The 26,269-nt window shown below is 40.3% G+C and overlaps 1 protein-coding gene across 1 annotated transcript in view; it reads right to left on the bottom strand.

The window, feature by feature from the left end:
• Positions 1 to 26,269, bottom strand: part of LOC128652033 (glycoprotein-N-acetylgalactosamine 3-beta-galactosyltransferase 1) — a 111,723-nt gene that overhangs the window by 50,662 nt on the left and 34,792 nt on the right. The window contains exon 4 of the mRNA XM_053704985.1: positions 20,851 to 21,512. Within this exon, the coding sequence (XP_053560960.1) occupies positions 20,851 to 21,512 (662 nt within the window). The remainder of the gene's footprint in view (positions 1 to 20,850; positions 21,513 to 26,269) is intronic.

Here is a 26,269-nt window from a genome sequence, read left to right as displayed (position 1 = left end):
ACCCAGGAGAGAACCCCAAGTTTGAAAACACAGAGTCCATAACAGGATGACACAGAGGATACTTGCGAGGAAGAAGAAGCAGTCAAGTAAGAAACAGACCGCAAAAGCAACCCCCAGACAGAGGGCATGCTCCAGTCACCGGACCTGCACACAGGTCCCTAAAAAGGGGAACACAAACCTCCACCAAGGCCACCTGAGAAGAAGAGTATACCCTCAGAACCCGAAGGAGCCAGTTGAAGGAGAATCTATACCCTAGCAGACTAAGCTAACTGGATAGATAAACTCAATGAAGCTCACACATCCAGAGGAGACTGTGACTGAACCCAGCTCCATAGACCACTCAGCCATCCTGAGCTGCAGACCCACAGCCAGCTGGACCAACCCAGCCTCAGGGAACCAAAACAGGGGAAAAAATAATCCCAAAACAGGTACAGGAACTAGAGTAAGGATCGCACAGCCATCCCCACAGAGAACAAGTACAACCCGACTCCGAAAACAGAAAACAAGGCCATAGACCGAAGGATCTATCAAAATAAAGGCCCAACAAGTCTGCTTGGAGCCAACAAGACCCCCAGGGGAACCAATCCCACCTTTCTGACTCCCATCCAGGAGAAGCGCCAAGCAAGGATTCTATCTCCATAGGGAGGAGAATATCCCCTAAAGAAAAGGGATGATGCTAGAAGAGCAACAACTGTTCTCAAGGCCCAAAGGCACCAGCTTATGGGAAGAGAAATTCCCAACACAGATGTCCTAGAAAAGGACCCCCTACAAGTAGCTTGCCAAGCAGAGGCTCAGCCAACCCATACGCCTGCAGAGCAGGGAATCCAGGGGAACACAGGCAAGCTAACCAGGGGAATGCAACCCTAAGGCGAACCAGAAATTGGACATCCAACGCCAGCAGCTGGGTATGAACCAACCACTCTTAAGGCTCAAGCCACACGGCTAACCACCAGAGGACAAGGGTCACTCTGTGGCAAAGAATAAAAAAATACTTCAAAATCCTGGCCAACCATGACCAGATTAGGTAGATGGATCAAGGACATAGCCCCAGTTCCCAATTCAGTGGAACTCCCTGACCAGCCCAAGGATGACCCAGGGATACCTCGAGGTAAAAAAATCCTACTAACAGGACAAGTCTCCCTAACACCTTTGCACAAGCAGAGGACACAAGGAAGAGAAGGCATGAAGCCTACCCAGCTCCGGAGAACTCTGAGCTACACAAAAATCCCGAGCAGGGAACACCATCACTAGAAAACACAGATCCCTAAAACGAGATCCACTCACCCGGAGGCAATGGAAGAAGACCCAAAAGGCCTCCTATAACTAAGTCAAGAGTAAGAGCTGCATCTAGATACACTAGAAACAGCTTAGGCATACACCTGTAAGGTGTTAACAACTGCAAACCTTCCGCATGCTAGACAGCTATCACGTACAAGCTGTTGGAACAAGCCCAAAAGGACAAATCCAGAGGCCTAGAAATGAAGGCCAAACTGCTCAATAGCGGTAAGGGGCATTAAGCCCTTCCACCCTCCACCACATGGGGGAGGAAACTCAAAGTTCTGATAAAATCAGATGTCAGAGTGATGCAGCGGAAAAACTCCCCTGCCCGATCACTTATAACTGAAGGCTATAAGGACTGAAACAATCCGTCCCACCTCACAGACCCTCAGGTCCTCTTGAATGCTTAGCTTAACATGAAAACAAACCATGATAACCTGAGCACTCGGTGCTTCTACCGAACCAGCCGAGCAGAACAGCGCCACGTGTTTGAACAGTCGCAAGAACGAACGAACCTGACAGGACCAGTCTGCACCTAGGGTCCCAACCGGCAAGCTGTGTAAATTCTCCCTCATAGGGGAAAAAACAGATAAACAGACTAACATGTCCAACAACTTCTGAAGAAGTAATAAAGAGTATCAATCTCAGAAGATTCCCGAAGGAAACAAAAACAAATAAAAGACATCCCATCAGATATAAATAAAATATAAGGCAACCCGGAGACACAGGCCAACCCGCAGGACCAGCCAAACGGAGCCCTATCTTACAAAACTGGGAAAGATCTCAAACAAATGACAATCAGGAGTTTACTTCATCCCCACATGTCTAAAGAGGTGCACTATTCAAAGTATCAGACTGAAAATCCCCGTATCTCGTAACGATAGGGTCATTCAATAACTGAAAAACATGTCTGAGCAACACGCAAAGGCGTGCAATCCTGTAACGGAAGGCACAACACTTAGGGACAGATACCCCTGCAGGGAACTGTAGAGGCCCTCCCCAAGGCGGAAGGCCTGGGACAATAGGGCACAAGCACATTCTCAAATAAACGTCTGGACTCTGCAGACAAATAATCGCCAACATTATGTGGAAGCGAAAACGTGCTGCAACCTCCAGGGGAAACACACCACCCCGCATGGAGGAACAACAAACTGGGTTACCCGCATGTGCAGAAGTAGCATTTGGTAGGGAACTCGCCTCTCAGAGGACAGGACCCCCAGAGGCGGATGGAGTCCGAGGAACCCAGCACTCTGAAATGGCATACGGAACAAAACTGGTTGACAGGCATCAATAAGGCCACTTCGGATTCATCACCGGACACTGAATCTGAAATCAAAATAGTCTCAGTATCAGAATCCTCTGTAACTGAATCTGAAATTAACACAGTCTCAGCATCAGAATCATCCATAACTGGATAGAGGATATTTAAATATGGACTAAAGTAGTAAAAACTAATACGGCACCTGACACCCCCAATGGCTGGGGCACTCACCACCTTCTATGACCAGACCCCTGCGAACTAGAAATTTTTCCTTCACCACGCGGTCGGGAATGCGGAAATGAAAAAACGGAACGTAGACACGCCCGAAGACAAGGTGAACCGTACAGTTCAAAACCAGCGCGCCCAACCAAAAGGCTGCGTCACTCCAAAAGGCTTCAAGTTCCAACCACGAGCCCAGTAAACATTGCACATAAGCAGGTTGAAACACATAACAAAAATAATTATAAACCCCCCTGTTCAATAACCACCCTCAGGAGATATTAACTCTTGATTCCAAGATACTAAAAGAGACTCACTGAGACCCTTATGTATAAGTTAGACCCACAAGGTGGTAGCCTCTCGGGAAAACAGTCACATTACAATACATTGCAAATAAAGTAAAATGAAAAGATCTTACCGGAATAAACGCCGTGGAACAGGAACACGGCCTTTCAAGTGTGACGGATAGTAGCATCGCCTCCGCCATGGACTTGAGAGAAGAAAGAAGGCAGCGGAGCGAAGTTCAACAACGCTGATTGCTTGAGGAGCTGTTAATATAAATCGGGATGGTTTTGCAGAAAGAAACTCCCTGCATCTCCGGACTCTAACTTTCATCTAAGCCCTCACTGAGAGACTGACAGGACTACTTAAAACTCCTGTCCCATGCTGAAGAGTACTACCCTCCATAAGAGACAAAAACAAAAATTAAAAATTCTGACACTTCTCTGCCATCCTCCTGGGACGAAAGGCAAAGAATGACTGGGGGATGAGGGGAGTGGGAGGAGTATTTAAGCATTTGGCTGGATTGTCTTTGCCTCCTCCTGGTGGCCAGGTTCTTATTTCCCAAAAGTAATGAATGCAGCTGTGGACTCTTTCCATTTAAGAAGAAAATAATTACTTTCTTAAAGGATGCAGTACCTAAATTTTCCAAAAACAGAAACACTTCTACAATTGACCACTTGGAGAACTATGAAAATGCTTTATCCATAATGAATGTCACTAAAATTGAATTTCTGCCCTGGGTATTTGAGGGTAAACATCACAAATTCTTTGCTTCACTCAAAGATATGAATATTCATCCCTGGAGTGAAACGTAAAATCAGTGAAAAAAAGAATTCAGGAATTATCGCACCAAAACCGCAGCGAAAATAGCTGTATACGGTTTAAAATGTTGCACGAATCTAAGCCCTATAGAATTTCTTTCTGTACTGAAAAGTGCGTACAGTATGGCCGAAGACTACCCCATATTTGAAATCTCAGAATTTGTAAATGTAATTTTCGAAGCATTTCCCGCGCACATCAAAATTAATTTAGCTAGAGATTTTGATGAGCAGGGGTTAAAAAGGAACCAAGGCCCAGCCCTAAAATTGTGGCAGAAACTAGGGTGTCACCTAGCCCTCTCAATTTGGAGTCTAACAAGAAAACTTATGTGGAGGTGGCCCGAGAAAACAGGCCATCCCCACAAAGTTTTAACTCTGCCCCTCCCCCAACACAGGCTGATGTGCAGAGAGAAAATACTCAAAATGGGGAGCATACCCAGGAAAATAATTATCCCCAAAGAGATGAAAACCCACAAGGTAATCGGTATCTCCGTAAAAATAAACACCAAAAGTAGTGAAAATACTCTCAGGGTAACCAGACACCCCAAGTAAATAGTGCTCCCCAAGACATTATTGCTGAACAAGTTGAACCCCAAAGACAACCACGTCAAAATAGGAACAATAGCTATGATTCTGAGGGATCCCAAGGATCCAGGAATCAGTAACCTGGGATATCAAAAAAATCGATCCATGGGTAAAGGTGGCTTGTCCATTCAAGTGGGCCAATCAGTACGCAAATAAGTAAATTATGTACACTATTTAATAATATGAGTCAAGCTTTGACAGCTCAGAACCCTAATAATCCTTTTTTAGGGGTACAGCCAGTGGCTAGCAGTGGGCCACAGGCACAGTCATAAACACTACAGTATTACCTAAGAAAGAGGGGAGAGATATTCCAAATAACGTGATAAAGGTCAATAATGGTACTAATCATATTCTCTCCCTACAGACCAGGAACGGACGATTTAGCTGTGATGGACGCGCAGTTTCTCCTCACTAGAGGACAGCAGGCACTAGCTCCGGTGGGGCCTAAAAGTTGAGATTCAGTCACCGGATCGTTGTTGAATCCATTTTGTGTACCCAGGGGGCAGGTAGGCGCCGCAGCAGAGCTGTGGCGAGGTGCAGGGGCTGTTATCGTTGTTAAAGTTTATTTTATAGATACAAAGACTTTTTACAGGATGATTTAGTTTATTTCTCAACTAGTGCAATAATTTTTGGCAAAATTGAACTGTTTAGCATAAGATTTAAGTGCTAAAGATTGTTTTTTTTGTGCAGTCAGAAAAATTCTTGCACTTTTATTATTTAAAGGCGCAGTATATTTTTTTCAAAATTTTCATGATACCACAATTAAGGTTAAAAGACGTCCATTGTGGATAATGATAGTCTGTTTAACATGTCTGAAATTGAAGAAAATACTTGTTCTATGTGTTTAGAGGCCAGTGTGGAACCCCCCCTTACTTTCTGTACCTCTTGTACTGAAAGAGCCTTACAATGTAAAAATCATATTTTATGTAAAGAAAGTGTGCCTAAGGATGATTCTAAGTCTGCAGAGAATCAGGATATGCCATCTAATTCTCCACAAGTGTCAAAACCTTTAACGCCCACACAAGCGACGCCAAGTACCTCAAGTGAGTCTAATTCTTTTACTCTGCAGGATATAGCTACAGTTATGTCAACTACCGTTACAGAGGTATTATCTAAGTTACCAGTGTTACAGGGTAAATGTAGTAGGACAGGAATTAATGTGAATACTGAGTCCTCTGATGCTTTGTTAGCTATTTCTGATGTACCCTCACAGGGCTCTGAGTTGGGGGTCAGGGAATTGTTGTCTGAGGGAGAAATTTCAGACCCAGGAAGTATGTTACCTCAGACAGATTCTTGTATCATGTCCTTTAAGTTTAAGCTTGAACACCTCCTCCTGTTATTTCAGGAGGTTTTAGCGACTCTGGATGATTGTGACCCTATTGTAATACCACCAGAGAAATTGAGTAAAATGGACAAATATCTAGAGGTGCCTACTTACACTGATGTTTTTCCGGTTCCTAAAAGAATTTCGGAAATTATTAAGAAGGAATGGGACAGACCGGGTATACTGTTCTCTCCTCCCCCCTAATTTTAAGAAAATGTATCCCATATCAGACACCATTCGGGACTCTTGGCAGACTGTCCCTAAGGTGCAGGGAGCTATATCTACCCTGGCTAAGCGTACAACTATTGCTATTGAGGACAGTTGTGCTTTCAAAGACCCTATGGATAAGAAGTTAGAGGGTATTCTAAAGAAATTATTTATTCATCAGGGTTTCCTTTTACAACCAACAGGTTACATTGTTCCGGTTACTACTGCAGCAGCTTTTTGGTTTGATGCTCTAGAAGAGTTGGAGACCCCTTTAGAGGACATTTTGGATAGAATTAAGGCTCTCAAGCTAGCTAATTCTTTTATTACAGATGCCGCCTTTCAAATTGCTAAATTGGTGGCGAAAAATGCAGGATTTGCCATCTTAGCGCGTAGAGCGTTATGGTTAAATCATGGTCTGCTGATGTGTCATCTAAATCTAAGCTATTAGCTATTCCTTTCAAGGAAAAGACCCTATTCAGGCCTGACATGAAGGAAATCATTTCTGACATTACAGGAGGTAAAGGTCACGCCCTACCTCAGGATAAGTCTGTTAAGATGAGGGGTAAACAAAATAATTTTCGTTCCTTTTGGAATTTTAAATGAGTACCCTCTGCTTCCTCTTCCTCCACAAAGCAGGAAGGGAATTTTGCTCAGTCCAGGTCCGTCTGGAGACCCAAACAGGCTTGGAACAAGGGTAAACAACCCAAGAAGCCTGCTGCTGCTACAAAGACAGCATGAAGGGGCAGCCCCCGATCCGGGACCGGATCTAGTAGGGGGCAGACTCTCTTTCTTTGCCCAGGCTTGGGCAAGAGATGTTCAGGACCCCTGGGCACTGGAAATCGTGACCCACGGGTATCAACTGGAATTCAAGGTTTTCTCCCAAGAGGGAGATTTCTTCTTTCACGATTGTCTGTAGACCAGATAAAAAGAGAGGCGTTCTTACATTGTGTAAAAGACCTCTCCACTATGGGAGTAATTTGTCCCGTCCCAAGACTAGAACAGGGACAGGGATTTTACTCAAATCTTTTGGTGGTTCCCAAAAAAGAGGGAACGTTCAGACCTATTTTAGATCTCAAGAGTCTAAACAAGTTTCTCAGAGTTCCATCCATCAAGATGGAGACCATCCAAACTATTTTACCAATGATCCAGGAGGGTCAATATATGACTACCGTGGATTTGAAGGATGCATACCTTCATATTCCTATTCACAGCACCCAGGATCATCACAAAGGTTCTAGGGTCCCTTCTGGCGGTTCTCAGACCGCGGGGCATAGCAGTGGCGCCTTATCTGGACGATATCTTGATTCAGGCGTCGACTTATCATCTGACGAAATCTCATACAGACACAGTGTTGTCCTTTCTGAGAACTCACGGATGGAAGGTGAACCTAGAAAAGAGTTCACTAGTTCCACGGACAAGGGTTCCCTTCCTGGGAACTCTGATAGAATGTAGACATGAAAATATTTCTGACAGGGATCAGAAAATCAAAAATTCTAAATACTTGCCAAGCCCTTCAGTCCAATCCTTGGCCATCAGTGGCTCAGTGTATGGAGGTAATTGGATTAATGGTAGCAGCAATGGACATCATTCTGTTTGCTCGTTTCCATCTCAGACCACTGCAGCTGTGCATGCTCGGACAGTGGAATGGGGACTATGCAAATTTATCTCCTCAGATAAATCTGGATCAAGAGACCAGAGATTCTCTTCTTTGGTGGTTGTCGCCGGATCATCTGTCCCAGGGAACGTGTTTCTGCAGACCCTCGTGGGTGATAGTGACAACGGACGCCAGCTTACTGGGCTGGGGTGCAGTCTGGAATTCCCTGAAGGCTCAGGGTGTATGGACTCAGGTGGAGTCTCTGCTTCCAATCAATATTCTGGAATTGAGAGCAATATTCAATGCGCTTCAGACATGGCCTCAGTTGGCTTCGGCCAAATTCATCAGATTCCAGTCGGAGAATATCACGACTGTGGCTTATATCAATCATCAGGGGGGGAAACGAGGCGTTCCTTGGCGATGATAGAAGTATCCAAGATAATTCGATGGGTGGAGGCCCACTATTGTTATCTGTCGGCAATCTACATCCCAGGAGTAGAGAACTGGGAAGCGGATTTTCTAAGTCGACAGATTTTTCATCCGGGGGAGTGGGAACTCCACCCGGAGGTGTTTGCCTCACTGATTCTCCGATGGGGCAGACCGGAATTGGATCTGATGGCATCTCAACAGAATGCCAAGCTTCCAAGATACGGATCCAGGTCGAGGGATCCTCAGGCTGAACTGATAGATCCCTTGGCAGTGCCTTGGTCGTTCAGCCTAGCTAACGTGTTTCCACCGTTTCCTCTCCTTCCACGCGTGATTGCTCGGATCAAACAGGAGAGGGGTTCAGTAATTCTGATCGTGCCTGCGTGGCCACGCAGGACTTGGTATGCGGATCTAGTGGACATGTCCTCTCTGCCACCGTGGAAACTTCCATTGAGACAGGACCTTTTCATTCAATGACCTTTCCAACACCCAAATATAAATTCTCTGCAGCTGACTGCTTGGAGATTGAACGCTTGATTTTATCTAAGCGGGGATTCTCAGATTCGGTCATTGATACTTTGATACAGGCACGTAAGCCTGTCACTAGAAAGATCTATCATAAGATATGGCATAAATATCTTTTTTGGTGTGAATCCAAGGGCTACTCATGGAGTAAAGTTAGGATTCCCAGGATTCTGTCTTTTCTCCAAGAAGGATTGGAGAAAGGTTTATCAGCGAGTTCCTTAAAGGGACAGATTTCTGCTTTGTCAATTTTGCTACACAAACGTTTGGCAGATGATCCAGATGTTCAGTCTTTTTGTCAGGCTCTAACCAGAATTAAGCCTGTATTTAGACTAATTGCTCCTCCCTGGAGTTTGAATTTGGTTCTTAAAGTTCTTCAAGGGGTTCTGTTTGAACCTATGCATTCCATAGATATTAAGCTGTTATCTTGGAAAGTTTTGTTTTTGGTTGCTATTTCTTCTGCTCGTAGAGTTTCTGAGCTTTCAGCATTACAATGTGATTCACCTTATCTTATCTTCCATTCTGATAAGGTGGTTTTACGTACCAAACCTGGTTTCCTCCCTAAGGTTGTTTCTAATAAGAATATTAATCAGGAAATTGTTGTTCCTTCATTATGTCCTAATCCTTCTTCTAAGGAGGAGCGTAAATTGCATAACCTGGACGTGGTCCGTGCCTTGAAGTTTTACTTGCAGGCGACTAAGGATTTCCGTCAATCATCTTCATTGTTTATTCTGGAAAGCGTAGGGGTCAGAAAGCTACGGCTACCTCTCTTTCTTTTTGGCTGAAGAGTATCATTCGTCTGGCATATGAGACTGCTGGACAGCAGCCTCCCGAAAGAATTACGGCTCATTCTACTAGGGCTGTGGCTTCCTCATGGGATTTTAAAAACGATGCTTCTGTTGAACAGATTTGCAAGGCTGCGACTTGGTCGTCTCTTCATACTTTTTCCAAATTTGATACTTTTGCTTCTTCTGAGGCTGTTTTCGGGAGAAAGGTTCTTCAAGCAGTGGTGCCTTCCATTTAGGTCTCTTTCTTGTCCATCCCGTTTCATCCGTGTCCTGTAGCTTTGGTATTGTATCCCACAAGTAAGGATGAAATCCGTTGACTCGTCGTATCTTGTAGAAGAAAAGTAAATTTATGCTTACCTGATAAATTAATTTCTTCTACGATACGACGAGTCCACGGCCCTCCCTGTCATTTTTCAGACAGATTAGATTATATTTTATTTTTAATAACTTCAGTCACCTCTGCACCTTTAGCTTTTCCTTCTCTTCCTAAACCTTCGGTCGAATGACTGGGGGTGGAGGGAAGGGAGGAGCTATATATACAGCTCTGCTGTGGTGCTCTTTGCCACTTCCTGTTAGCAGGAGGTTAATATCCCACAAGTAAGGATGAAATCCGTGGACTCGTCGTATCATAGAAGAAATTAATTTATCAGGTAAGCATAAATTTATTTTTTATCCCTCAGGTACTACACACAGATAAATGAGCTAACACCCCACAAATCTAAAATACAAGAATTTGATGGTTCACTAATAGGTGTTGAGGGTAACTCTCTCAAAGTCTATGATACGGCATGGTTAAAACTAAGGCAGGGGAACAGGGTAATAAAACAACAAAAAATATTGGTGCACATCCAACCACTTAAGTCCACTCTTTCATGGCATATTTGTATATGCTTCTGTCTGCCAAATATACTTACATAGCTTCTAATAAGATTGGGATATACATCTCGCAATAATATGAGCTTATATTTGTGCTGCAAAAACAAATATACTTCTATCTGCTAAATATACTTACATAGTTCAAATAAAATTGGGATTAACATCTCGCAATAATATTGACTTATATTTATGCTGCAAATTTTTTTTTTTTGCTTTAAAAATGCCTTTAAATGAAATGGGATCTTAGTCACACAATATGATCATATTCTGCTAAGCCAGTCACCACTTACATGGTGTCCCATAAAGACTGGTCCTAACACTAACCAGTTTCCACACTGCAGCAAGTCATGTCTACACAGTGTGAAGCTTTCTAGCTTATTAAGTATATTTATCTGGAACACACCTGGGCTGGGTGCCGTGCATTAACCAAAGGGGAGGGATTTGGTCAGCTCCCTATTTAAGAGATACAACAAAGGGGTTTTTTGGTTAAGCACACCACAAAAGGACTGTTTAATCTTAACACACATATTGTGCGAGTGCTACCAAAGTGACCAAAACAATTACAAAACAACAAAAATATTGGTGCACATCCAACCACTTAAGTCCACTCTTTCATGGCATATTTGTATATGCTTCTGCCTGCCAAATATACTTACATAGCTTCTAATAAGATTGGGATATACATCTCGCAATAATATGAGCTTATATTTGTGCTGCAAAAACAAATATACTTCTATCTGCTAAATATACTTACATAGTTCAAATAAAATTGGGATTAACATCTTGCAATAATATTGACTTATATTTATGCTGCAAAATTTATTTATTTTTTGCTTTAAAAATGCCTTTAAATGAAATGGGATCTTAGTCACACAATATGATCATAATCTGCTAAGCCAGTCACCACTTACAAGGTGTCCCATAAAGACTGGTCCTAACACTAACCAGTTTCCACACTGCAGCAAGTCATGTCTACACCGTGTGAAGCTTTCTAGCTTATTAAGTATATTAATCTGGAACACACCTGGGCTGGGTGGTGTGCATTAACCAAAGGGGAGGGATTTGGTCAGCTCCCTATTTAAGAGATACAACAAAGGTTTTTTTTGGTTAAGCACACCACAAAAGGACTGTTTAATCTTAACACACATATTGTGGGAGTGCTACCAAAGTGACCAAAACAATTACAAAACAACAAAAAATATTGGTGCACATCCAACCACTTAAGTCCACTCTTTCATGGCATATTTGTAAATGCTTCTGTCTACCAAATATACTTGCATAGCTTCTAATAAGATTGGGATATACATCTCGCAATAATATGAGCTTACATTTGTCCTGCAAAAACAAATATACTTCTATCTGCTAAATATACTTACATAGTTCAAATAAAATTGGGATTAACATCTCGCAATAATTGTTGTTTCTCTTAAATAGGGAACTGACCAAATCCCTCCCCTTTGGTTAATGCACGGCACCCAGCCCAGGTGTGTTCCAGATAAATATATTTAATAAGCTAGAAAGCTTCACACTGTGTAGACATGACTTGCTGCAGTGTGGATACTGGTTAGTGTTAGGACCAGTCTTTATGGGACACCTTGTAAGTGTTGACTGGCTTAGCAGAATATGATCATATTGTGTGACTAAGATCCCATTTCATTTAAAGGCATTTTTAAAGCAAAAAAAAAATGTTGCAGCATAAATATAAGTCTATATTATTGCGAGATGTTAATCCCAATTTTATTTTAACTATGTAAGTATATTTAGCAGATAGAAGTATATTTGTTTTTGCAGCACAAATATAAGCTCATATTATTGTGAGATGTATATCCCAATCTTATTAGAAGCTATGTTAGTATATTTGGCAGACAGAAGCATATACAAATATGCCATGAAATAGTGGACTTAAGTGGTTGGATGTACACCAATATTTTTTGTTGTTTTGTAATTGTTTTGGTCACTTTGGTAGCACTCCCACAATATGTGTGTTAAGACTAAACAGTCCTTTTGTGGTATGCTTAACCAAAAAAAACCTTTGTTGTATCTCTTAAATAGGGAGCTGACCAAATCCCTCCCCTTTGGTAAATGCACGCCACCCAGCCCAGGTGTGTTCCAGATAAATATACTTAATAAGCTAGAAAGCTTCACACTGTGAAGACATGACTTGCTGCAGTGTGGAAACTGGTTAGTGTTAGGACCAGTCTTTATGGGACACCTTGTAAGTGGTGACTGGCTTAGCAGAATATGATCATATTGTGTGACTAAGATCCCATTTCATTTAAAGGCATTTTTAAAGCAAAAAATTTTTTTTGCAGCATAAATATAAGTCAATATTATTGCAAGATGTTAATCCCAATTTTATTTGAACTATGTAAGTATATTTAGCAGATAGAAGTATACACGAACAGGGTAATAAGACACCCTGTCATTATAGTGGATCTGCCAACTGATTGTTTATTAATTGGTAGTGATCTCCTGAAGCGATTAAGCACCATAATTGATTGAATAAATAATGTAATTTGGTCACAAGTAAAAAGGCCTATTAATTGTGAGCGGTCCAGTATATCTCGCACCCGACATAACTGTCACGTGGTGGAAGAGAAGCCAGATGCTGTGGAGATTCATTTCAGGAATGACTCTATACCTGAAATCACTATCCTACAAATAGATGATCAGACTCCTTTAAGTGGCTCTGATGGTAATACTTTTAAAATTTCGCCCGGAAAGACAGCAAATATATCCTTAGACAGCGATATATTAACCATATACCTCCACAAGGGGGACCCTAAATCCCCTAAAGGGGGAGATTATTCGCTCTCAGAAATTGCGTAAGTTAAGGATGCTCTATTTATCCCTATGCAAGTGCATGACCTTGGGAAAACCAAGCATGCCAAATTGAGCTTAAAACAGGAAGCTAGCTATATAAGTGAAGACTTATTAGCGCAGATCTCTGAACCTGTTTTTAGTTTTAAATACTCCCCATAATCAAATATACATTGGCAATGATCTCTTACAGAGATATGCCATACAAATAGACTTGATTAACCTTTGCCTCTGGAGCAGGTTAAAGGGGGACCCTGAAGTATTTCAGGATGAAAATGCAGCCCTGAAATCAAACCAGCAATTGCCATATGCTGTAAATATGCAGGTGTCTCACAATGTTGTAATCCCTGCTGGGGCTGATAAATTCCTCTTCTGAAACACTAATATGCCTCTCCCATAGAATGCAAAATCTGGATATAACAATGACCCATACACCTATGGTAAATATTGGAACGATTCCAATACATGTTATTGTGCATAACACAACCCCACAGGATATCACCTTGTCTAAGGGTACCACCATAGGATATGCACTAGAATCTAATTATTACAATCTTTCCAGGATTTCATCAAATAGTCGAAGAGCAAATCTCCTTACCTAATGGCTGTTCCAGTAATGATGAACACCAACAGCTACGCAGACTCCTGATGGAATACAAGAATATTTTTGCTAGGGATTGTTATAACTGTGGGACCACAGACTTGCACATTGCAAGAATCCAAACAGATCCTAATGCACCGCCTGTATTTGTTAAACAATACAGCCTTACTTTAGCCTCATATGATTCTTGTGCAGAAATCATAAGGAAACTGGAAGAAAGGGGTATTATCCGACAGGTGCAAAGCTCTATAACAATCCTATTCTAGGTGTTCTTAAGCCCAATGGACAATGGCGTTTGTGTGCTGACTTAAGACAGCTAAACCAGCGAGTGTACATGTCTGGCTGGCCTGTGCCATATATTGACCAGTGCCTAGCGCAGATGCAGGGATCTAAAATATTTAATGCCATTGATTGTGCACAGGGATATTGGACCATAAAGGTACATGAGGAGGAAAAGTATAAGCTTGCATTCTCATTCCAAAAAGCCCAGTATGCATTCCAAAGGCTCCCATTTGGATACATAAATTCAGGACATGAATTTGCTGTATTCATGCATAAGGCTATGCCTGATGCACTGAAAAGGGGGACCTTATCTTATGTTGATGATGTTTTATTTAAAAGCACAGACATTGAAAAACACATCACAGAACTTAAACACATCCTCAGCCAACTTAAAAGGGCAGGTGTCAAATTAACCCTACAAGAAGCTCAATGGTGCCGCACTCGTGTAAACTTCTTGGGACATGAAGTTACTTCTGAAGGGTTAAATAGTCAGAAGAAATAGGTGGAAGCTATAATAAATTCTAAGAACCCAACTAACTTAAAGGAATTGAGATCATTTCTGGGTATGACGAATTATTCTCGAAAATGTATTGATAATTATGCAGAATTAGCTAAACCACTGCTATTTCTCCTAAAGAAGGATGTGAAATGGCACTAGAATGAGGCTCAAGAGATGGCCATCAGAGAGCTGAAGAGAAAACTAACTCAAGCACCTTACTTAGCATACCCTGAAGGGGGTAAACCTTTCTACTTAGAAACAGGTTACACAGATATAAGCATGAGTGCTATTTTATACCAAAAAGGATAATAATTTAAGTTTATCCCCAGTAGAAATAAAATTTAGCAATTGTGAAAAAGCCCTCTTATCTACTGTATGGACTCTACAAAATTTCCGTAGCTATATACAGGGCGAGAAAATTATTGTAGATCTGGCCCAACAGCCTTTGCTATATCTGCAAAGTGAGAGAATAAGAGATGGGAATTTGTCTAATAGCCGCATAACAGCTTGGACTCTCTTTCCTTACAAGGCTGGCCTTTAGAAATTCGCTATAAGCAAAACAAAAAGAATCCAGTTGTACAGGGGCTTGCTGAGCTCCACGACTGTACTGCTAAGGATCATGGGGAAGAGTTATTAGAAGATGATTTCCTGGAGGAACAATTTCTTTCCCTGTAAAAAATATACGAGGACCATTGTCAAACCTTGGGTATATGTTGACGGTTGTTCTTACCATTCCACTATTGAAAATGAGTGCAGATTGGTCCCTGGCATTGGTATAACCTGGGAAAATGGATTCCCAATTATTTCTATAGGTTTCAACATTGGACCAAGATCCAGTCAAGTTTCAAAACTAACTGCTGTTCTTAAAATCATTGAAATGGCTATTGAACAGGGTATTCATGAATTTGTGATCATTACTGACTCAAATTATGTGCATGACAGTTTTGTTGAATACCTGGCAACTTGGAAAAGAAATGGCATACAGAAAACTAACAACAAACCAATCAAACAGGGTAAGTTGTTCTGCAAGATTGATAATCTAGTGGTTTCCAATGGGTTAACCATACACTGGAAAAAGACTAAGGGTCATTCCAGGATTCTAGGTCCTGATAAGGAAGGCAATGATCTTGCGGATTCATTAGCCAAACAAAGAGCCATAACTGGAGAACTCCTTAATATCGACCACTTAATGGGTGAAATTCAGGTAGAAGCCATTACCAGATTCTCCTAGTGAGGACCTGATCACTAGTCAAAAGGAAGACCCCATTGTAGGCATCTTCTATAAACACATAGAAGATCCTGAAAGCAACCCCATCTCAAAAGAGGATGGTATTGGCAAGGAAGATCTTAGAATCTTAATGAAATCCAAGTCACAATTCAAGTTACAGAATGGTTTGTTAATTAGAACTTCCAAAACTGGCATACAGCAATGGGTGGTACCTACAAAGTTCAAAGGTATCATGCTTCAACATGCCCATGATGCTCCCACATCTGGTCATCGTGGCGCCAAATTAACGTATGAAATATTGCGTGATTACATCTTTTGGCCGCATATGTTGAAGGAAGTTCAGACCTACTGTCAAGGTTGTTTAATCTGTCCACAATTCCGACCCACTGCACCCACGCATACAGCTCCATTGCAAAAAAGGGGGATGGTAATGCCATGGTCAGATATACAAATGTATTTTATTGGTCCAGTAACTAGATCATCAAGAGGTAACAAATAAATGTTGACAGTGACATGCCTATTCACTAAATGGGTAGAGTGCATCAGTGCACCTAACAATAGTGCTGAAACATGCACAGCTTTGCTCATCAACCACATGTTTTCCAGATTTGGTTTGTCCCAAAGAATCAAATCCGATAGGTGAAACCACTTCACTAGCAAAGTGATGACTAAAATGTGGAAAATACTAGGGGTCAAAAGAAAGCTCCATATTGCTTATAGAGCTGCCTCAAGTGGTGGTGTAGAGTGTTACAACCAGTCCATTGTGAAAATCCTCAAAATGTTTGTGAGTGAAACGGGTAAATACTGGGATGTAAAATTACCTCTAGTCCTGATGGCATTAAGAGCAAATCCAAGTAGTGCTACCAAGATGTCACCTTTTGAATTGATGACTGGTAGAAGAATGGTTCTACCTCAACATCTACTGTACCGTACATCAGACCAGAACTTGATAAATGCTGCCAATACACATCAATATGTGGATATCCTAAGAAAGCACCTGCAATATGCCTTTGCATTTGCTCAAAGGAACTTAGAGAAGGCTGCAACTGCCCCTAAAACCTATTATGATCTCAAAACCTCCAAAAAGGAATATAAAATAAATGATAAAGTTTATCTTTATAATTTTGGAAGAGATCAGGTTAAGGAGAAGAAATTTCTTCCATCATGGAAGGGTCCTTTTGTCATTACTGACAAAATATCTCCAGTTGCCTATAAAATTTGGATACCTAAAAATTATACTTTTATGGATAAATGGTCCATATTAATCAGTTGCGAGCGTGCCATCCGAGATCCCAACTACAAGTCATAGAGGGTGAATGAAGTGTCATATCCCCAAATGCAATAAAAAATATTGTAGTTAAAGAGGCCTAGCTAACAAGCATAAATAGAAGGATTGAAAAATAACGGACTCTCTTCATAGAAGACTGTCTATGATGCATGCTGCCAAAACACTCACCAAGTACCACTGACTTTAAGCATATTCAAATACATGTGTCCTACATCTATTTAAAATTGGAAGGGGGAATTATGTCAGGGTATCTGTGAAGTAACCTTAAATATAGAGCACTTGAAAAGTGCCACAAGAGCCTCCTGGACCATCAACAGGTGTCCAGATCTCTGTCTTCTCATGCAAACCGCAAATCTCCTGTTGCAAAGATAAAAAGGGAGAAACGACCACCACAATAGTGTGTATCAATAAGACAATGGCTCCACACATGCACAGTAGTACCGTACTTACAGGATGTATAGCACTTGATAAGTGCCACAAACGCCTTCTGGACTATTATCAGCTGTCCAGCTCACTGGTCCCCCATACGATACGATGAATCACCTGTTCGTGAAGAAATTCACTCCTCCAGATATATATCACACTATAGTCGTTAGGCTTACCAAATCTATGCCAGAATATCGGGGTATAACCACTGTGACTCGGTTACTCCAAAACTTGTAAAAGTACATAAAAAAGCTGTGATGTATAATAAAATTGAATTTATTTAAAACAAATCAATGCCACCTTTTAAATAAATTCAATTTTATTATACATCAAGGCTTTTTTACGTACTTTTACAAGTTTTGGAGTAACCGAGTCACAGTGGTTATACCCCGATATTCTGACATAGAGTTGGTAAACCTAACGACTATAGTGATATATATCTGGAGGAGTGAGTTTCTTCACAAACAGGTGATTCATCGTATCGTATGGGGGACCAGTGAGCTGGACAGCTGATAATAGTCCAGAAGAAGTTTGTGGCACTAATCAAGTGCTATACATCCTGTAAGTACGGTACTACTCTGCATGTGTGGAACCACTGTCTTATTGATACACACTATTGTGGCGGTCGTTTCTCTCTTTTTATCTTTGCAACAGGAGATTTGAGGTTTGCATGAGAAGACAGCGATCTGGACAGCTGTTAATGGTCCAGGAGGCTCTTGTGGCACTTTTCAAGTGCTCTATATCTCGTAAGTACGAGTCATACTGTGAGTGCGCAGAGTCATTGGTTTATTGATACACACTATTGTGGCGCCTTCTCCTTTTATATTGTTTATACAGATTCATTTGGGTTGAATTGCCTTTAATCCTTTGGAAGACGTTTTTCAGCCTGGGAATCATTTACCTGAGTATTATATTGTGGACTCTATAGTTCTAAAATCCCTGCATATCACTCTTGATCTAGGAAATATGTGATATTGTATTTACTTTTGTATGTTTTGTGTCTACAGCACTGAGAGAATTTAGTTTAGTATATTCCACTATATATATGAGTGTGTGTATTTTTGCATTATTGTAGATAACTCCTTATCACTAAATAGAGGATCACTCTTTATATTGGTAACAACTTTTTGAACTTGCAACGGTTGGTCATTTGCCAATATTGTTGCTTTTAGTTCATAGATAATAGGCGCATCTGAATATATTTACACTTTTATAACCTTAAATAAACTACAGATGTATCATAGAATCTAATATTTCATTTAGCTAATATCTACTATGAATTGATTTAACTGCATTGCGAACAAACACTGGAATGGGTGATATCAACCCCTCCCTTTTGCTCTCAACTACAGACTTTTAGAACAAAAGAAATAGACAGGACTTCTAAAGAAAAACAAACATTGGTCCCAAATTATAAGAGATAATGTCATCTAAAGAGCCTTTGATCACGGTCTCAGAAGAGAGATAACTTCAAATGAATTATTGTTGGATAGCCTTCCCAGATTGAAATCTCTAAATTAATTTAGCCAAAGAAATGAATTACTTAGATCACAGGAATCCCATGTAAGGAACAGACGGTCTGTCTATAAGAATAAGGGAATATACAAACATTCTCAAAAGATGTGACTCATACCATCTAGGTGTAAATTATCCCCTGCAGAGTTTCCCATACGCAGCTCCCAGACAAGCTGGCATTTCAAGTCTCTGTATGACATGGGAAACTAGATCTCAGATAAAGGAATTATGCCTAATTTTCATGTAGTTTAAGATACTCAAATGGATATATATATTCAGACACATATTAAATATGAACGTATGGATCTGGGAGCTTGTCTATGCTTAAGAAAGGTAATATGGGAAGCTGAAAGCCAAAGAATCAAGGTTTCAACATGTCTTAACCTATGTATTTTTGAAAACATAGAAGTCTTAAGGATTCGAAGTTTGGACAAATCATATATATAGTTTTCAAACATGAAATATGTGCATCAGACTATTAAATAATAGGTACAAATAAATAAATACGAGATTGTCTGTTTGTATAACATTAAATATGAAAATTTGCTGAATTTAATAAGTAGCTATACAGTCAATTTAAAATGTCCAATTTATTTAAAAATTAACAACCTATTCTTTTTATTTTTCAGGCATCTGACAAGTGCATGTGTAGTTGGTGCTGTAAATTGTGTCATATGTTTTTGCAAGAGGTATAATGTGGAGCATACTGTATTTATATAAATATGGGACAACAATAATAAAATGCAACTTTAAAGGCATCTTCTAAAATATTATGAGAAATATATCATATCTAGTCTTAAAATACTCAGGGTAAATAGTATGACATAATTCAATACACATGGAACATAAGACTTAATAATACTAGAAAATATAGTATATTGAATAAAAATATATAAGAACTGTATTTACTGTTAGCAGTTTAAAAATGAAACTGTTTGTCTTTGTCTGCTGCCCCCGATGGCCTAAATCCAGTATTACAACCAAAAGGCATTTGGCTGTTGAAAATGAAATTTCAAAGGAAGCCAATCAGAGAAAAAAGCATATCCAAATCTATCGAATGAGTAAGACATGGGGAGGAGTTTTGTCTCAGACAAAAGCTCCCTGCACAGAGAGAAAAGGATCTTGGTGGAAAATTTTTGATGGGTGATTGTTTGCAATCCTGCTGTTGCTATTTTTGCTTCTATGAGAGACCTGTGTGCGAACACAGTTTTCTGTAAGACAAATACGTTGGGACACTCTTTGTGGATAAGAGACTATCAAGATTAATTCTCTTACAAATGTGCATAATTCTACTAAAACATATGACGATAGACATATTTGGATATTAACTGAATTCTCAAACTGGTGACCTTGTAAAGTATAAGAAATTGTTAAATATATATAATATTTAAATCAAGGGTATTCTAAGGCTATAGTTAGATTACAGCTGGTAAATGTAAAGAGCATACTGTATTTTAAGCTTGTGTTCATAGTCCTGTATAGTTTAAAACTAGTCATATTTAGTACTAAGTAATTTATATTTGCAACTATATATTTTAGAATTTGCCGCCTTGTAGCTAAATTTATTATATTAGCTAGATTTATTTCAGCTCAGATAAACTGGCATAAAAATTGGATGTTAAAGTATCTTGCTATATTGTTTAACTAGGCACTGTTAAAGTTAGCGGTCCATAATCAGTTTTTTTTATTGTGATATTTTAATGTGATTCATTGTGAATAAGGTAAATTGTAAAGGTATATATTTTTATGATCTTTGTATAGAATATAGTTTGATTCATAATATGATTTCTATAAATATAATTCAATGTGTATATAGATTTTAACTAATCTTAAATAATTTAGGAATAAATACTGATTTTAATTGTTTCGTATATGCATTTAAATTGGAGGTTATTTTAAAGAATAATTATTAAATAAATTGTATTGTAACCCTGCTATATACTGACAATGCAAAACATATTTTTTTTCTAATGTGTACCCAGTTCACAATTTAGAATCTTCATGTACTAACCTCCACAATAGGGTAGAAGCAATAGTTCCAGTACCAAAAGCTTTTACTAAAATGCTCCACAAGGTGGGACTCTGGTGTAAATGGATGGAACGTTTCTCTTTTTTCTGTGTCCCTCGAGTCCCCTGCAATAACTCCCATCTTCTCCATGCACTGTCCTAATGCCAGGTCTTCCACTGAGGTTGTGTGTTTGCAGACCTCAGTACGGAATCCTTCCACAAAGCGATTCAGGGCTTCCTTACTAAGAACATAACCAGCTCCTCCACTCATGTAGCCCTGCTTGGCATAAGGTTTAAAGCGCTTGCCAAAGTAGATAGGCTGGTCAGGGGTATAACTGGACAGCATCCAACGTAGATTGTCAACAACAACGTATGTGTCATCATCTGCTTTTAAGAACCAATCAGCCTGGTCAAAATAGTGCTTATGCACATATTGAAAAGCTCGGATAGTCTTCCAGTATAATTGATCCCGCCCTTCCTTAGTCTCCAAACCGATTGTTGGGAAACTGTTGTTGGTTGTGGAGCTCATGAACAGTACCACATTACAGTGACGGGTCCAAGAATACTTTAGGTGAATAGCTTTGGATTTAAGGTTTTTTGGTCCAGTCATAATCCAGCAAAGCACTCTAACTTTCTGTGCAAGGTCTTCATTAACACTGCTATTGCCTAAAATAAATGCAAAATAAATATCAATACCAGTAACAGGACAACTTATTTCAACTTTTTTCTTGAATATTATTTTATTAAATATATATATATATATATATATATATATATGTGTATATATAATATACTGATCATTAAAAAACAGTCTAGACAGTGGCGTCACTAGGGTTGGTGTCACCCGGTGCGGTACGTTATGGTGCCTCCCCCCCTCCTCCCAGAAAGCAGACACACACAAACACAAAAACACAGGCACGCACACATACAAACACTCAGACACACTTAAAAACACACTCGGATGCACACACAAACACTCGGAAACACACTCAGACACACGCACAAAAACACTCAGACACACACACAAAAACACTCAGACACACACACATACAAAATAAGTAAACTGCACTGCATTAATTATAAAGCTCATGCCTAGAGATGCTCCCTGGTTCAGCAGAGCATCAAATGAAAGATAAACAGAGCACTCTAAAAATAAATCACTAAGGAAAAGGTTTAGGCGCGCAAACTATGAAAATTCTGCTCTCTGACTCTGTTCCAAGTCTGTCAGTGCACAGCCCCAGGCCGCGTGCCTACCGCTTCTTATGGTCAAGCACCTCTGCTCTCTGCCCACCCCCAGACCCCCGTCTGCCCTCCTCTTCTACCTCTTCAGTGTGCACTTAGTGTACCGTAACCGTACCGGTCTGGTGGGCATCATACGTGGCTCCTTCACTTTAGAGACAGTGTCAGACAGTCATGTGGTCAGGTGCCAGGCATCCCCCTCATGATTTCCCAGTTCCCGATTAGAGAGACAGCACAGCAGTGAGTGACTCCACTGCTCCACACGTCACTGAGCAGTGAGCACAGATAGACAGGCAGGTTTAGGCTAGCAGCGCAACTTTGCAAGCCCCACGGCATGCCCACAACATTCATAGTGAAATTGGGCAGTGGAGGAGCAAAGTGCAAACAAGCAAAAGCAGCCAGGAAAACGATTTGTGGAAATTGCAGCGCTGGCTCAAAAAAATGAAGTGTCTACAACTTCCCCAGTCCCACTAATGTTCACAAATGCTGGCCACTCTAATAAAAAAATATATGCATCTCTACATTGTATTTCTTTAAATTTCAATAAAATTTAAAAAAAAAATGTTGTTTTTTTTTGGTGGTGTCACCCTCTGGAGGGTATCACCCAGGTGCGGCCCGCACCCCCCTAGTGACGCCACTGAATCTAGAAATCTAATACTAGAAACTTACATCATATCTGTTGTGACAGAATATATACACATTTTATATATGTGTGTATATATATATATATATATATATATATACACACACACACACACACACACATAGATACATACATACACACACACATGTATACACACATATACAGATTATACAGATAGATATAATATATTTTCACGAACCAAGCCCTCCAGACTAAAAAGAAAAGGTCTGGGAGGCTTTCTGCAGTGCAGGGATTTGAACCTGTGGCTCTGTGCTTACTACTTACTTAGGAGTTTTAAATACAATAGCATGCAACTTAAAAGATCTGTTAAATGAGTATATGTATTACTTGTAACTACAACTGTGAAAAACACAGGTGCTTTCAATTTTGGATTTACTCAGAACTAATCCTGTGCAAAACCTCCCTTTCTTTCATGTAATTGGCAAGAGTCCATGAGCTAGTGACGTATAGGATATACAATCCTATCAGAAGGGGCAAAGTTTCCCAAACCTCAAAATGCCTATAAATACACCTCTCACCACACCCACAATTCAGTTTTACAAACTTTGCCTCCCTATGGAGGTGGTGAAGTAAGTTTGTGCTTGATTTTCTTCTGTGATATGCGCTTCTCAGCGTTTTAGAGATCTATGCTATTTTCAGCGCTCTTCAGGTTTCGCCTCTGTTGAAGAGAGAACCGTTCATTTGTTTTCAGACAGGCAATATCACAACTGTGGCATATGTCAATCATCAGGGTCATATCACAGTCCCCTAGCTATAAAAGAAGTATCTCGGATACTTTCTTGGGCGGAATCCAGCTCCTGTCTAATTTCTGCGGTACATATTCCTGGTATAGACAATTAGGAAGCAGATTATCTCAGCCGTCAGACTTTACATCCAGGGGAGTGATCGCTCTATCCAGATGTGTTTTCTCAGATTGTTCAGATGTGGGGTCTTCCAGAAATAGATCTGATGGCTTACCATCTAAACAAAAAACTTCCCAGGTACCTGTCCAGGTCCAGTGATCCTCAGGCGGAGGCGGTGGATGCGTTAGCAGTTCCTTGGTGTTACCAAACTACTTATATCTTCCCGCCTCTAGTTCTTCTTCCAAGAGTGATTTCCAAGATCATTATGGAACAATTGTTTGTGTTTCTAGTAGCTCCAGCATGGCCTCAAAGGTTTTGGTATGCGGATCTTGTCCGGATGTCCAGTTGCCAACCTTGGCCACTTCCTTTAAGACCAGACCTTCTGTATCAAGGTCCGTTTTTTTCCATCAGGATCTCAAATCATTAAATTTGAAGGTATGGAAATTGAACACCTAGTGCTTAGTCATAGAGGTTTCTCTGACTCAGTGATTAATACTATGTTACAAGCTCGTAAATCTGTTTCTAGGAAGATTTATCATCGAGTTTGGAAGACTATTTCATGGTGTTCTTCTCATAAATTCTCCTGGCATTCTTATAGAATTCCTAGAATTTTACAGTTTCTTCAGGATGGTTTGGATAAAGGTTTGTCTGCAAGTTCCTTGAAGGGACAAATCTCTGCTCTGCTCTGTTTTATTTCACAGAAAGATTGCTAAGCTTCCTGATATTCACTGTTCTGTACAGGCTTTGGTCCGTATCAAGCCTGTCATTAATTCAATCTCTCCTCCTTGGAATCTTAATTTGGTTTTGAAGGCTTTACAGGCTCCTCCTTTTGAGCCTATGCATTTTTTGGACATTAAACTACTTTCTTGGAAAGTGTTGTTCCTTTTGGCCATCTCTTCTGCTAGAAGAGTTTCCGAATTATCTGCTCTTTCTTGGGAATCTCGTTTTCTGATTTTCCATCAGGATAAGGTAGTTTTGCGGACTTCATTTAAATTTCTACCTAAGGTTGTGAATTCTAACAACATTAATAGAGAAATTGTAATTCCCTCTTTGTGTCCTAATCCTAAGAATTCTTTGGAGAGATCCTTACATTCTTTGGATGTTGTAAGAGCTTTGAAATATTATGTTGAAGCTACTAAAGATTTCAGGAAGACTTCTAGTCTATTTGTTGTCTTTTCTGGTTCTAGGAAAGGTCAGAAAGCTTCTGCCATTTTCTTGTCATCTTGGTTAAAGCTTTTGATTCATCAGGCTTATTTGGAGTCAGGTCATGCCCCGCCTCAGAGAATTACAGCTCATTCTACTAGATCAGTCTCCACTTTGTGGGCTTTTAAGAATGAAGCTTCAGTTGATAAGATTTGCAAAGCAGCAACTTGGTCTTCTTTGCATACATTTACTAAATTCTACAGTTTTGATGTATTTGCTTCTACGGAAGCAGTTTTTGGTAGAAAAGTTCTTCAGGGAGCTGTTTCAGTTTGATTCCTCTGCTTATGTTTAAGTTTTTTCTTTTCAACTATGAGAAAAAAACTTATATTTTTGGTTGTGGATTAATTTTTTCAGAGGAAAATTGATTATTTTTATCCCTCCCTCTCTATTACTCTTCTGTGGAGTTCCACATTTTGGGTATTACTATCCCATACGTCACTAGCTCATGGACTCTTGCCAATTACATGAAAGAAAACATAATTTATGTAAGAACTTACCAGATAAATTAATTTCGTTCATACTGGCAAGAGTCCATGAGACCCACCATTTTTTATGGGCTTCAGCAGTGTAACATTATGGGGTTAATACCTTGGTCAGGTTGTAGTTAAGGGCGTGTTCAGTTTACTGGGTTTCACAACCTATCAGATTGATTGTTAACCTTTTTAAAGATGTCTCACCTGTGTGGCACCATAGGCTATGATTACGGCTCCACGCCGAAACATGTAAGCCATTGGTGTCACGCTCTCTCTACCCAGCTTTTCGCTTTTGTTGCACTGTTGAACTTTCTGGATTTTAACTTATGTGAATAAACTACGGATTTTTACTTCACCTTTGTGTGTTCTGGGACGTCATACTTGCTTCATTTTGTGCTATTAACCACTAGTGTATGGGTCCCATCATATCCCACAGGAAACTGACAAGCACTGGGTGAAAACTCTCACTCTCACACCCTACGTCGTCACTGACGTCATCCACTGAAGCCCGGAGCTTGATACCGCAGGCCGGAACACGCATAGAGGAGTTACTGTGAGAACCGCAGAGAACGCTGCTGTCGAGCAATTTCTCGATCTGTATGAGTTACAGATTCTACAGTCACCTGGATTTCTTCACCTCTGACGGTAATCTCGTGTCCTACACCGGAAGGTTGCAGTGTGGAGGCATGTTCAGTGGGGTGAGTGTTATTCATTCGTAAGTCCCAGTTACAGGACCGGAAAGCACTTCTCCCTTTGGAAGTGGAGAGCCCTCTAGTGGCCCTGTAACAAAATTAAGGGATAACTGAGTTGAAGTCTGGAAGGTACTAGGTGTTACATTGTTGCAAGTGGAGGAGCGGGTGTTTCTGCTTACCTTTATAGGTCCTGACTGCAGTGGATCCGGCCCTCTTTTGTTCCTGGTTCCAGACTTCAAGTAAGATTTCTTCTGTGGAGATGGAGCGTGCCAAGAGAAAGTCTGTGCCGCCAAAGCGTTATAGAGAAGTG

The sequence above is a fragment of the Bombina bombina genome, chromosome 3, assembly GCF_027579735.1.
Source record: "Bombina bombina isolate aBomBom1 chromosome 3, aBomBom1.pri, whole genome shotgun sequence".
NCBI classification, from domain to species: domain Eukaryota; kingdom Metazoa; phylum Chordata; class Amphibia; order Anura; family Bombinatoridae; genus Bombina; species Bombina bombina.
Note: the sequence above shows the minus strand (reverse complement) of the source record. Positions and strands in the feature narration are given on the sequence as shown.